The following is a 14563-nucleotide window of genomic DNA, read 5'->3' on the forward strand; positions in this document are numbered from 1 at the left end:
GTTCAGAAACATCTTTATTCGTACGGAATACATTCTCGGTGCACTAATAATGCAGACATGCCTGTACCAAGCCTTGAAGTGCAGTAATCTAACTTTCTTGCTCTCCCCAGTGCAAGTATGTCATAGTAGCAATACCTGCTCGTATATCTCCTGAACAATCTTCAAAGCAAGTTCCACAGGCAATGCATTCCACCTGGTAGCAAGTGGAAGTGGCCCAGCCGGATGGGAGCAGAATGCAAAAGTTACCATGTATTTTTATTTAGGCACTTCTTCAAGAACTCCAGATGGTCAAAATTATTCCAGAGCTCTTCCAACTACAGCATGCCTCATAATGGGTTTCCCATGCAACCTCCTGTATAGCTTTGGGATGTTAAACTTGGAAATTCTTATGTGCTAGCATTAGGAGTGTCAAAGTGGAAAAAAAGTGCGTATGTGTGGGTGTGAAGTGTGGGAAACTGGTTACATGGTAGAGATTTGGAGGGGATGGGAGGGCTTAGAAGAGTGTGCATGTGTGTGTGTATTGTGCAAATGACAGGGCCTGCTCCAGACCGTCAGAATTGCACTTCGCTCCTTGAAGAGGCAGGACGTCTGTCACGTGAGCTCCTAGCTGAACACTTGCAATGTTGTGAGCACAGTTTAAATCATCGATCCGAGACATCAAAAAGGCGAGACATAATGCTAACGCATTTCACTTGCATTTACCACTAAATCACTACTGAATTTTAAATCACTACTGAATTTCAATTTAATCTGATTATTGTGTATAGGTGCGATTTTATTATTTTGAAGCATACTGGAATTGTATTTCGCATGCTGTGAATTTAAAGCTGGCCTTTTCACTGATTAGGCAGGAGCGTGAATAATTCCCTCTTGTTTAATCTCTATCTGCTCATGGCTTATGCTTGTTTGATAGTAACAACTTGTTTTTTCTGTCCTTGGGGCTCTTTCGCAACGCTCTGAACATATTAGCGCATGGGCGAAGTTCTGGTCTAAAATGTCTTTTAAGTAAACATAGTGGCTCAATTCAGATACAAATCTAATTTCTCTCGCTGCGGGGTGATCACAGCAGCCAGAAAATTCGCCCATCCGCTCAATAAGGTCTCGAAATAAAACCCGAATGTTTCGCGCACAACCCGCAGGGTCATATGACGTGAGCTGCGAGGACTGTGGAAAACGCCTTTCGTTTTGTAACACATCTCAATAACATGGTTACAGCAACCGGACTCGCTCGTCCATTCGCTCAACAAGTCTGTTGAGACCGGAATTGTCAAGCGAAACCGACAAGAAACAGAAGGATCGCGTTGGCCGCATGCGATCACCTGGTTTCCTCGATCTTGGCTATCCACTGCAGGTACTGTTTTAACCGCAGCAGCTTCTGGATGTCGGTGAGGGAGCTTTCGAACTCCTTCTTGACCAGGCTGGCATTGTCCAGGTGCGCCGACACGTCGTTCAAGATCTTGCCGTGAACGCCTTCGAGTATCTGCATCTTCTCCAGGGACTCTCGCGCGAAGCCGAGAAGTCCCTTCAACTGCTCCGGATCGCTACCGCCTTTCGACGCCTTGAGCTGTTTCGTTTCGTTTAGGGAAATGCAAACAGAGAGACAAGAACGCAACACGTAAGGTGCCGAAACGGCAACAGATTGTCCGACAGAACGGCAGATCGCTCCCGCGGCTACTGGGAAAAGGAAAGATTAACAAAACGCGTCCACTTGTGGTACTTACTCTCTGCTCGATCTCTTGCTTTCTAACCATCAGCGAAGCGTGATAATTCTTCGCCTTGCGCAGGTTTTTCACATCGTTCCCGAATTCGCGATTTAGGTCGTCCTCGACGTTTCGTTCCATTGTGGTTTTGTTTCCTTCCAGTCTGTTTTTTTCTTTCTTTCCCTCTGCGAGGTTTCGATCGACAAAATCGTGTTACAAGCTGGCGTTTCGTCCCAGCTAGCGCCAGGGAGCCGCCATGTTTAAAGAGAAGGCGCGCTGATTTGGCCATTCGTGTCTTGTCTATTTAATTGACAGTTTCGTATCTCAAAAAAAAAAAGTGTTTATTATTTGCTAAAGCTCTCGCGAGTGCGCATTTATCATTTCTTATTGATGAAAATTTTGCTTGTTCTAGCGTTTGCGTTTTTCATTGAGTATATTTTTGTATTGCCAGCCGTATTTACTGCGCTAACGGGTCGGCGGCTTTGGAGTTTACTTCCGAGGTTCCATAGGTGCGCGCTTTCGCACACTGCGCTGAACGTGTGGCGGTGACGTTGAGCGGTGTTGTCCGAGCAAGTATTTTGCTTTTTTTTAAGAGAAACTAGGAAAGCACGTTTTCATCTGGACGGCAGCACTGTAAGTTTGCCAGCGTCGTCCGCATTTGCGCGAAATGCCATCACTACTTTGCTTGGAACTTGGAGCGCGCTTTGCTTGCTTGTTTAATATTCCTCGCGATATGTATACGCGCGCGGCAGCTGTGCGTTGTCACGTAAACGCGTCCCTTGGGCCAATATGGCTGGGATCGTAACGCGAGTAATGACTTTGGATGCCGCTGTACCGCTGTCAAAACGGTTGCTACGATCTGCGTGCTACGATCTTTTCCCGACATGTAGCTTGTTAGATCGTGAGACCCCTCCGTGTTCGCAATAAACCAACCATACTTTTTTATTTTGCTGCTCGCGACGGTATATATATGCATACATAGTACGTCCGTTATAAGTTGGCATATCCGTTGTCCCGTTCGGTGTTTTTTCGCGGGCACAAAAGCGAATCGTTTGGATGGGAGTAGTGACGAAACTTTCGCGTTGGCGCGGCTGTTGCTAAACGTTCGCATCCCGCGCAATGTCATCATGCCAAGATTCGCTTGGCAACGGTCATGAGCGGCGTACTGCGGGAGTCCTTTTAGCCGCGGAAATTATACCCATCGCTAGGTCGTGCTTTTCACATCGCTGGCTCGCGTGTTTTTTTGTTGTTTTTTCTGTTGGCTTTCGTCCTGCAAGTTTTGCTTTCGCATTGGCGCGCGTTTATTCTTTGAACTTTCGCTCTCCTCGTAACTCGTTGTTTTGCTTTTGTTTCGCTTTCCCCCTATAGGTAAACACGTCGGTCATCCGATCAGCCATGGCTTTATCTTTACGGGCCTTCGCTTTATAAAGCTGTGTGCGCGGTTTTCGAGTGTTTACGTGTGAAAAAAAAAAGTGCGTGCACACCTCCCTCCTGTGCTGTGGTGTTGGACAGCGTTTCCCGAGATGTCTGCGATCGTGGATCAGACGCCCAACACGGCCAAATCTGTGATTGATCTCTTCGCGCCAAACCATGTTCCGGTAACGGGCGAAGACAAGATAGACTGCGATGGACTCAACGAGAAGGTAAGTCCACTTTCTTTTTCTTCTTTTAACCCTTTGATTAAAACGCTTCGCGCTTCAGAGGCGTTCATGATAAGAGACTCGCTTGGTAACCGTGACTGGCTCTTTTGGTGCGCGAACTGTGTAACCTTCGCATTCTGAAAAAAAAAAAAAAAAAAAGTAAAGAATGGTTGATTGGCATGAAGGATATATTTTTCGCCGCGACAGTGACTGGTTTTGTTAGTGCGCAAAATCGTAATATTTGTTTTCTGATCTAAGAACGAAATATTTTTCAAAGGTATCACACTATACTGACACTTTGTTTTTGCCGTTTGAAAGCGAGGTGGTTGTTCCAAAGTTTAATGACTGTTTCGCCATACGACCGCGTGCATCTATTTCTATTTTTGTTATTATTGTTATTATTAATGCTGTTGATCTAAATTAAAAGTTATGTTGCAAACTTTTGCATGCATTGCACCATCACATTTAAATTGATGTGACCTGTTTGATATTAAGTTTCGTTTATATCTACACGGTCCTTTTACCTGTCTATCACGTGAAATGATAAATTAGTGGTAAAAAGGTTTTTCATTGACCAATAAAAGGGATCCTTGTTTGCGACTAATCAGCATCGATCTCGTTGCGACACATGAGTTTTGTCCACTGTTTGGTGTAGTGCATGCCAACCACAGACTCTTAAGTATCGACAAAACGACAGCATTCTACTATTTACTCCATGAATGTCTACCGCAATCATGTAGTCATGTGATCATGACTAAGAATATGTCAGAGAAATAAACAAATGTGAATTGAGATGTCATTGTTGCCATCATAGTTTGTCTCTGTTTGGAAGGAATGAGATGGGTTTTATATCTCAAAGTGACCGTGATATGACAGCCATTGGCACTCTTGCTGACAATCTTTTACTACATTGAAGAATAGGATTGATATCATTGTTGTGTTTTTATGTATTTTTAAAGAGAGAGTGACTTAGGTATATCGTTTTTTCATAAAATTACTAAATTGCCTCATTGATATGCATATTGTAGTTGTTTTGAAATGTTCAGCACTACTTGAAGCTTTGCTTGAACATGTACTCCAGTTACACGGTCGCTGTCCAATGTACCTGAACCTATACAAATGAGTCATTGCAAATTGGGAACTGTTGCAGTTATTTTTCAAGCACACATGGCTTTACTTCTATGCTCATTCAGGTTTCATGGTTCACTTGTAAGTTTAATTGAGGGCCCTGATGTTGTAGCTATACTCTTTGGACCTTTGTCATTGGCCTACACGCCGGTATATCTCATTGTCACCAGTACCTTGTCACCAGCCAAGAAAAGGAAAGGATAGGGGTATGCGAATCGCAAGTTCGAAGACTGAATAGAATCCGAATCATGTAGTGCCAAGAATGAATCGGATCAAATATAGAGTTCTCTAGTCTTCAAATAATCAGTAGTTTTCACTATGAATATAAGTGATCTTTGCATCCTAGTATCTTCACATCATTAGCAAGTTTCTGTCGCTTTATTGCCCATTAAGCTTTGCTTATTACAAGTGCAAATGTTACATTAAGAGCAAGTGAAAAGTTTATTTGCAACTCAAGACTCACTGGTGTTTGCAATTTATAGTGGTTTAGCCAGAAGCGTCAGATTCCCTGTGATGTAGCCTGTGCCACCACTATAATTTCTCATGCTCTGTGTTGACTGTGGCCTCCTGGATGAAATTTATTGCACTTTTGCACCAGTTTTTGCTTGACAGCACAGATTTGATGATTTGAAATATTTGAAAACTGTTGAAGTATTTGCCTTCATGAACAAAGACAATTCACTTCAAAGATTGAGTTGAATAGGACAATATGCGATTAATTATTTTAAAATTTGTATGTAATTGAACGCCCCGAGAAAAGGATCATTATGTGGTATGGCCACAGATAAATTGCAGTGATGATTCACACTGTTTATATGACAGGTGATTTGCGCGGTTACTCTGTCATGGTGTAGTGCTTGTAGTCTTATGTCATAAGCTGAATGGCACTCGCTAGACCTAAATTGGCATACTAGTGACTTTAGCTTTTCAATGTCTAGCACTTGCATAATGTAACTTTGTGTTGCATGCAGCTTTAGCTGTTGTTATCACCCGAGTGGGTGAGTGACAACTTTATTAATCGAAGGGGTGAGGTGTAAGGGAGGCTAAGTTGCGTAGGCTGCCAGGCTGTGCTTCTCGATGACGTCTTCAGCTCGTGCCACGACCCATGTCTGGATGTCTTGTTCAGTGGCATGCAGTTGGTAAGGTTAGCTTGTCTTACAACACGAGCCATCTTTTGACATTTTGACACCTATTCCACAGTAGTCTTCCTGCATCCTCATAGGTATGGACGGTTGATAAAGTGAAGCAGATGGAATTGTTTACACTCTCACTTCGTGATGAACGTGTACCTCTTTCATGCCAGCATACTGCTGGGCTTCAGCAACTTCGCGCAGTGCTCGTTGTCACAGATGCTGCCCGGAAGTGTTTTAGAAAGCATTGTTGCTCTGTCATTACGTGTGTGCAGTCTAGGCGCTGCGGTGTGTTGGGCAACCCATTGCGGTGGCTTAGTGACTATGGCATCGCGCTGCTAAGGATGAGGTCGCAGGTTTGTTTCCCAACCACAGTGGCCGCATTTCGACAAGGGCAAATCACTTGTGCACTTAGATTTAGGTGCATATTAGGGAACCCCAACTGGTAAAAATTAATCCATAGTGCCCCACTACCTCAACCACGCCTCATAATCATGTTGGGGTTTTAGCATGTAAAACCATGGAATTTTTGTTTTTTTATTGGGCAAAAAAAAAAAGTTCCGGGGTTTTGCGTTCCAAAACCACGATATGATTATGAAGCATGCTTAGTGTGTCAGGAATCTGTCATTAACAAGGAGATCCATGTGAATTGCAAGGTCTCGCCATGCGTGCCTCGAACACTCACCAACACTTTGGTTCCTTTCATTGATAGGTTAAAGGATCATCAAACAGAAATGTTAATCTGGATTGGTACATTACGCATGTGTAATACCAGAAACATCAATCTTGCTATCAGAGGATTCTTCATACGCCAGAAAGGACACAGAAATGAAAAACTGGCTTGAAATTCTTGTACTACTTGCTTGTGACATCATGAAACTTGAACTGCATCTTCTCTTGACTAGATAGTAGTTAATCAATGTGCACAATCAATGTGCATTCTGTCAGAACCTAAGGTAGCCTTAAAAATGTCTTCTGAACAAAAGCAGCCCAAACATGTGAAAATAATTTGAAATCTGTGACATTGTGCTAACCTACCGATGCTGTGGTTCGGGCACAGATGTCATAAGGAAAATATTCTGTTCACTTTCACTGATTATAATGAACTTTTTTCCAACACATAAATGCAAATGGAGTCTTGAAAAAAGTACTTTAATCATTTAAGATGTCCAGGAACATCTCCCGGCAAATCCCGACAACGTCACACATTGTTCAAAGCCAAACAGTGGACTTACGAGCTCATTTCTTCATGATTTTTGCATATTAACAGTTCTTAAGGGGACAGAGGACATTATGACTCATCGCATGAGGTGCAGAACAGCGGAATGTGCTGTAAAGAAAGGGGATAACATAGTAGAATGATTTAAGGTTGGGCAAGCCATAGTTATGGTTAAATAAAAGAAAATTGGATACCTTCATTCACGAATTCCAGTTAAATTAAGGTTTTTGAATTCTCGGGGCACAGAAATGTAGGTGGAGACAACAGATTCTATTAAATTTCTAACACATGGAGCTAGAGCATGCCTCCAAGTTGAGAGTGATGTCATTGTGTGTTTGTTGACGGGTGCCAATCTGAGACATCGCCGCAGACAAAGCCACTGCGAACACAGCTAGGTAGTAGATATAAACCTGAAGGGCTGTTCTGGTTATATGCCTGCTTGTTTTACTGGCCGTAACTCTCTTTTGAGGTGCATCTAATTCAACTTTTAATATAATTTGGACTTCTTAACGTCCATACAAAAGTCTCTGGTTCCTGGGCATTTGCACTGGTGTACCCCGTCAGGCACAGACACAAAAGAGAAAACTTGTGGTGTAGTGTCCTTGTCTGTCATAGGTTTGATTTGCAATATACAGCCTTCTGTGGCGAACAGCCTCAGAATGTGTTGTTTTGCTTGTCGCCTGAAACGTGCCTGTTCTTGAAATTGAAAAGGCTCCTAGTCCCTATCTTATGCACTCTTTCTGGATGTCTTAATTGATACCTGTTTTGTAACTTTCTTTGAGAGCTATGTCAATTAAATCTAATGTGATAGCTTAGTCGCTCTGGCGTTGCGCTGCTGAGCCTCAGGTCTTAAATTCGATCATGGTGTTGGCGGCTGCATTTCGATGTGGGCGGAATGCAAAAACGCTTGTGTACTTATACTCTGTTTCAGTAGTTCCTCGCAGCAGAGCCAGAGCTCGAGGCATGCGAGCCTGAATTCTTGCTAAGTGAGATGTAGCGGCATAGTTTGGAACCTGTTGTTTGGCTAAATGGTTTGGACACGTGGTCTCGTCGCCAGGTGTTTATGTGGAAGCTTCTTTGTAGGTTGCAGCTGCAATTATTTTGCACAATTCTGCTTCGCTTTTAAGTAATATTTATTGAGGTGCTATGAACTGAAAATAAGAGCTCTTATCGATGCAACGCTGCCATATAGACATAATTTGCAGTACAAAGTACACACACTGGCTAAGTTTGTGTGTTGTGTGTAGCCACGCGAATCACAGACGCCGTAGGAGACACCTATGGTGGACGCTGTAGGGACGTGTTGCTGGCGCACGTTTATCTTGTGTGCGGTTTGGCACTACTTTACTGGCCTTCCCCCAGCTCCACTGGTCTCTGGTGTTTGCGATAGCAGAACCACGCATAATTTTTACGCAAGAGGAATGAAGCAAATGGCATTGAACCTACTTCGTTGTACAAAAGGAGTGCGGTAAAGCCACAAGCCCGAACTCTGTAATTAAGAGAATGACTGCATTTACAAATCAATGAGCCCATCCTGTACTAGTGGGTGTTATAAGAGAGATGGCGCCACCATCCGTGCGATGTTACGTGCTGGCCAAGTGTTTCTTCTGAATGGTACACTTCCTCTGTCTTGGCAAACCTCCTTCTCCTCTGTGTCTTGAAGTATTAAAGAACTCTAATATCTTGAACACACATGCTTTGTTGGTGTAGGACCAAGTTTTCTACCACTGCTGTCGCAACAGCTGATCTTGCTGCGCAGCTCCACAGTGTTTGTAGATGCTGCCGCTGACGCTTGCATTGCAGTGGTCACTGCTAGCGAACGACAATGCGCAGAAGCACAACATTCAAGATGTGTTGGCCCTCTCAGTGGGTCAAGGATGCCGTAGATGGCACAGTGCTTAGAGAAACTACTGAAACAGAGTATATAGATGCATGTTAGAAAGAACCCCAGGTGGTCATAATTAATCCATAAGCCCCCCCCCCCACCCCACCCACTTTCTATGGCGTGCCTCATGATCGGATCGTAATTTCAGCACCTGAAACTCAAGAATTTGATGGAATTCATTTTTTTAGCAGTGTCACTTTTAAAAGAGAAAGGAAGACTGTAACTTACCAGCGTTTCTGGGTGTCCAGAACTGGAAAACCAGTGTAAATATGGAATCATCAAGGAATGTTTCAAAGTGTGAACTGTGGCATCGTAGATGACTACACACCATGGTGGCTCAGAGGCTGTGTTGCTCAGCGCCAGCCACAGTGGCCACATTCTGATGGGCATTGGATGCAAAAGTACCCATGTATTGTACCTGAGGTGCACGATAAAGAACCCCAGGCGGTCAGAGTTCATCTGGAGTCCTGCACTGTGGTGTACTGTGTAGACCACTCAGCAACTCTATGACATCAAGTCCCACAATAAATTGTTTTTCATAACACTAAATCATCAAGCAAAATAGAAAATTAGTCAAACACTGTCAGCTCTTCTTTCAAAGCTCTCTTCCAGAAAAAGAAAATGTATTCGTCTATGGATTACGTTTCTGGTAACACAGCCTTAAGTAATTTTATTTCAATATCAATTGTTCTGAGCACCGAGGAGGTGAAAGCTCTCATTGCTTCTGCAGACGGTCCTCGTGAGTCCATCCGAAGAGCAGTACGATGCTCTGCAGAGGCAGCTGTCGCAGCGGTTACGAAAAGGACATGGTGAAGTCATCTACGAGATTGGGACTGGAGGTGAGAATATGGAGAGTAAAGCCAGCTATTGAAAATGTATCAATACTAGAAGCAACAAAACTAAAACAAAATGTGCGCTCTGTTATCTCGCGCTGTTTTGTTCGGGTCTTGTTGCTTCAAGCACTGTTTTTTTTTAATCTTGCCTTCATGTTGTACTGCTTACTGATGACCTGTGTAAGCCAACGCTTATCTGTGTCTCTGTTGTCCCGTGGTTTCCACATTGCACAATACAACCTTGTAACACAATGGAACACCAACTAGACCAATCTGACACCCTCCTGTATGCAGGTACATTCAAATCATTGTTCACGAAAGAATGCCAGCCACTGTGCTGAGAGGCATCAGGTGCAGCAATGTGCGATGTGCATGTTCATTTACTAATTAGTTGCTCTTTGCAAAAATAGGATGAATTAGTGTTTTTGCATTGCATAATGGCATAGAAATCCAAACAAGGCAAAGAATTCGCAGGGAGACGAAGACAGCAATACCAACAGTCGGTGAATAAGAGAATCATCAGTCCAAGCCAGCATGCTGACAGAAGGATTTGTTTTTGTCGGGCCAACGTAGACAAGTTGAAGGCACCTGATGTCCTGACAAAGACAAGTTTCCTCAATGAAACATTGCCTCCAGGCTGAGAATTTCCTTATTTGGTCACCGTCAATCATAATGGCATGGAAGAAAGCATAGCACAAATGTGTGCGCACATTTGGTCATCTCCTTACACCTCGTGTATCCCATCCGTGCCATGATGTCCAGTGCTCCAAGTTAAGCACAATGCGGGATTGGCCGTAAAGTGGGTAGAATGAAGTACGAGAAAGGCGTATTGTTGGAGTGTTGGGGCATAAACCAACACTATGTTTGCTGTTTTTAAATTTTCTTATGTTATTTGCTGCAACTGTTTATATTTTTACTTATACACTGTACAGGAGGTCCCATTACAGTCTTTGACCTCGGGACCTCCTCCTGTATATTATTCCCTTGTACTGCATCTTGTCTATTAATAGTAAAACCTCATTCATTAAACAAGTCTTTGGCAGTTTGGCGGTGAAGGGCAGTATACTTGCATTTCACTTTCTGCGCACAAGTGTTGACACTGTATGAACAAGAAGATGATATGGAAACATAAAGTGTTTATAATAAAGGGTTAGTTATTGTTTAATTCTTAGCATTACTGGTCAGTTACTAATAATATACTCAACTTACTTCTGCCATGCTATAAGATGGTTTGTGCCAATGCAGAGGCCTCTTGACATTGGTGAAAAAAAAAGAAGAAGCATGCCCGAACCAAACGCTCAGCTGCATTTAGAAGCAGTCGGAGGAGCCGCGTAATCACAAATCTGTCATATTTGGATTTTGCTGTTGCTTCCAATTTGAAGGTGAAGAGTGCCTCCGAGTACTTTGAACTGGAATGCAGCACCCTGAATGAACCAGTTGAATCTGTTCAGAGTACTTGATTTCGATCAGCCAAATGTAAGATGCCTCACGCGAGAGCACTGAAATTGACCACTCGAACCTATTGTAAGTGTGTCCTGCGCTGCACACATTTGTTACAGGTCAAGGCGATGCTGGGCTCACAGCTGAGGAGATGGATGCCTCAGTGGCAACATTACAAAGTATGGCGTCAACAATGGAGTGTGACTGTGTGCGGCTGCGAGAGCGAAAAACTGCCGATGGGCTGATTGCCGAGTATCTGGTTCGGCGACGGGCCAAGGAGAATGACTTTGTGGAAGTCAGGTCAGAGTCGAGCAAACTTGCCAATTCAATTTCTCTATTTGACAACAATGATATGATGTCGGGAATGCATACAAAAAGTCACAAATGATGTAGCTTGACGGGAGTCTGTGCGTTATGACATGGCATTAATTTTTTAGAATAAATTGAAAGGTACATACAAGAAAATGGCTATGGTGTTGGGCTGCTGAGCACGACGTCGTGGGATCGAATCCCGGCCACGGCGGCCGCATTGCAATGGAGGCGAAATGCAAAAACACTCGTGGTACTTAGATTTAAGTGCACGTTAGAGAGCCCCAGGTGGTCAAAATTTCCGGAGTCGTCCACTACGGCGTGCCTCATAATCATAAAGTGGTTTTGGCACGTAAAACCCCATAATTTTACGTACAAGAAAATGTCGAGAACAAGAAAGCTGATGCAGCTAAATGTGTGCACAAAAGTATGAAATGCATGTTACCACTAATAAAAATTCAACAGGAACGACATACGTCAAAGAAAAGAGTACAGTCATTATATAATTGATAAATTATTGATAAAAGATAAGGATGAAAGGTACAGTGCACATGTATACAGTGTTTGTCGGTGCATCATAAAAGAGCCTACAGAGCAGAAAGGAAGCATTCATTCATGTGCTGCACAAGCTGCCCATAACGCAAACAGAAAAATGTGAATCGAGTATAAATGCAAAACAAGTCAGCTAGAAAAAGATACAGTAAATTGCTGTCACGGTGAACTGCCACTTCTTTTTTTTTACTGTAACAACCACCATACACAATTTCTAAATGCTTTCCAAGTATCGCTGCAGTAAAATTATGGCAACTCTGATCTGCAAATTGCTCGGTATTTCTCCAGCTTTCTGAATGAATAAGAACTTGACAAGGAATGCGACAACGGGAACAACAGAAATGGTTTTTCAAGATGTCTAGACAGTTCTTTAACCATGGCTTAGATTATACATTCAATCCATGCATTCACTTGTGTTGTACTGCACGCCTCCATATCGGCTCAAACCTATTCGAAAGCTCACACCTAGCTTTCTTCTGTCTCAAGCTTGGACCAGCCTACATGTGATGTTCCAAGTACACCCTGATATTGATGTACAGGTCATTTGTGAACTACTGTTGGTGTTTACTATGTTTATTTGTATAGTACAATAAAGGCTCGTTAATTCAGCAAATCTGATAATTAGGACTTGCCCTCTGGTCTCGGCAAGTGTACCCATTGTTTAATGACCCTGAGCTCATTAATTCAAGGTATTTGGCAACCCTTGAAGTGCACCAAGCGTGGGGCAGCATAAATGTGCAGTGCAAAAGGCAATAGTGGTGTTTGTGTCCAATCGAAACAAAGCGCCGAAGTCCACATCGCCATATTCGTCTACAGGAGCCATACAGGAATGACAGGAGTGCCTTGCACCTTTATAGTTCTTGCTTTCACCACTGCATACAGCATTAGCCATATGCTTTCAAAACTTCATGGATTGCTATCAACGATCACGTCAATAGGAATCGCAGATTGATCTGCGGCGGTTGTGGCAAGCACTGGTTTCATTATTCAGTGCGAAGCATCTGTGATGTCATAAAAGTGGTGGAAGTCGTCGGCAATAAAAAGCAATTCTGCTATGGGCAACACACTGTCACAGAACATGCTGGTTACATCATGATGGAGGATCAGTTGCCAGCCAGCTCACTGGGGACAAAATAATTGTGATATGTCCACAGTAGTAATAAACACGCCTACTGAGATGATGAACATGTACATCTTGCGCCACTTCTGCACTGAAAGGCAAGTCCTGAAGCCCTCACCGCTGCAAGTGCTTATCATTCATGAGATGATGATAATTGCAGCTTCCAGACCTATATTGTGCAAAATGGAGATGAATGTTGCAGGTTCTTTAATCAAATAAAGACATGTTATTAAGTATTTGTTAATTGTTTCTCGAGGCACTCAATAACTTGACATTTGGTTAACTTGGTTCCTTCACTACACTAAGCTCATGGGGGGCCAAAGTGACCAAATGTGAAGAGTAGATCAGTGATCTTCATCCTGTAGCAGACGTAAAATGGGCTGATGATACCGTGTCACTACTTGTGATGTGTGACCTTGATGTCAATGACTTGTGCTCCAGGGTGGCCGTGGTGGGCAACGTCGACGCCGGCAAGAGCACTCTGCTGGGCGTGCTCACCCACGGCGAGCTGGACAATGGCCGTGGCTTGGCTCGGCAGCGGCTGTTTCGGCACAAGCACGAGGCCGAGTCCGGCCGCACCTCGTCCGTGGGCAACGACATCTTGGGTTTCGACTCGCGGGGCAATGTCGTAAACCAGCCCGACCCGCACGGGGGCCAGCTTGACTGGATGCGCATCTGCGAGCAGTCCTCGAAGGTGGGTTCATCTGCGGCGATCATGAGCAGACTCGGTACAGCCGAAGCTCTGGTACAGTTGTGCCAAAGTCACATTCGACACGAGAATAACTTTGTTGTATTCATTATAAGCGTATACTGTTTGCTTGTTTTTGCGCTGTTGCAGGTGATCACGTTCATCGACTTGGCAGGCCATGAGCGCTACTTGAAGACCACCATCTTTGGCATGACAGGGCATGCCCCCGACTTCACCATGCTCATGGTGAGGGCATCTGTTGCTCGGTGGCTTAGCAAAACAAAATGCAGAGCGCCGATCTTCGCGATCACGCGGGTAGGGTGGCGCCCCCTGTGTGCGGGGTGAGTACTCACGTGTCGGGCAGCAAAACTAGAACAAGTATGCTGGGAGAGATTGGAGTCATAAATCAGATGCACTGGATATTCAAAGCCGTGCTATCTTGTATACTAACACAATGATGTGGTTTTCTGAAGGACAGTACTTTGCTGCGAATTCAGACGCACGCAAAAGCTGCACCAGCGTGCCCCGCAAGATGCATCAAATTCTGTTTGCCACCGGTGCATTTTCTGTTTTTTTTGCTTTTGTGTGTGTCTTAATTCCCAGCAAAGTATGTCTCTCAGCAAGGGTGCCTGTATACCACGCATTGGGTGCATGTTAGAGAACTCCATGTGGTCAAACCTATTCTGGAGTCCCTCTCTAAGACGTGCCTCATAGTGAAACTGTGGTTTTAGTATGGAAATCTCTGGAGTTTAATTTTAATTTAAGCCGACAGTGATGCAGGCAGAGTCTAAATTATTGAACAAGGAGCGAAGAGTGAAATTCTGGTTGTCCTTGCACATTACGCCCGTGGGGCGAATGGAGGTATCGTGAAGGTGTCCGAATAGTTGAGCATGCTTGAGTTATTGGTCGGTAACTGTTG

The 14563-nt window shown here is 43.9% G+C and overlaps 2 protein-coding genes across 2 annotated transcripts in view; one reads left to right on the top strand and one right to left on the bottom strand.

Moving 5' to 3' along the window:
* Positions 1-1951, bottom strand: part of Rint1 (RAD50 interactor 1) — a 29158-nt gene extending 27207 nt beyond the window's left edge. The window contains exons 1-2 of the mRNA XM_050173583.2: positions 1722-1951; positions 1320-1564 (exon numbers count right to left, since the gene is read on the bottom strand). Coding sequence (XP_050029540.1) covers positions 1320-1564; positions 1722-1841 — 365 coding nt within the window. The 5' untranslated portion in view covers positions 1842-1951. The remainder of the gene's footprint in view (positions 1-1319; positions 1565-1721) is intronic.
* A 243-nt stretch (positions 1952-2194) lies between these two features.
* The window catches only part of GTPBP1 (GTP-binding protein 1), a 40185-nt gene continuing 27816 nt past the window's right edge, over positions 2195-14563 (top strand). Inside the window, exons 1-6 of the mRNA XM_050173585.3 lie at positions 2195-2333; positions 3069-3343; positions 9433-9541; positions 11095-11275; positions 13398-13650; positions 13795-13890. Of these exons, the coding sequence (XP_050029542.1) occupies positions 3224-3343; positions 9433-9541; positions 11095-11275; positions 13398-13650; positions 13795-13890 (759 nt within the window). The 5' untranslated portion in view covers positions 2195-2333; positions 3069-3223. The remainder of the gene's footprint in view (positions 2334-3068; positions 3344-9432; positions 9542-11094; positions 11276-13397; positions 13651-13794; positions 13891-14563) is intronic.

This window comes from Dermacentor andersoni, chromosome 8 (assembly GCF_023375885.2).
Source record: "Dermacentor andersoni chromosome 8, qqDerAnde1_hic_scaffold, whole genome shotgun sequence".
Lineage (NCBI taxonomy): Eukaryota > Metazoa > Arthropoda > Arachnida > Ixodida > Ixodidae > Dermacentor > Dermacentor andersoni.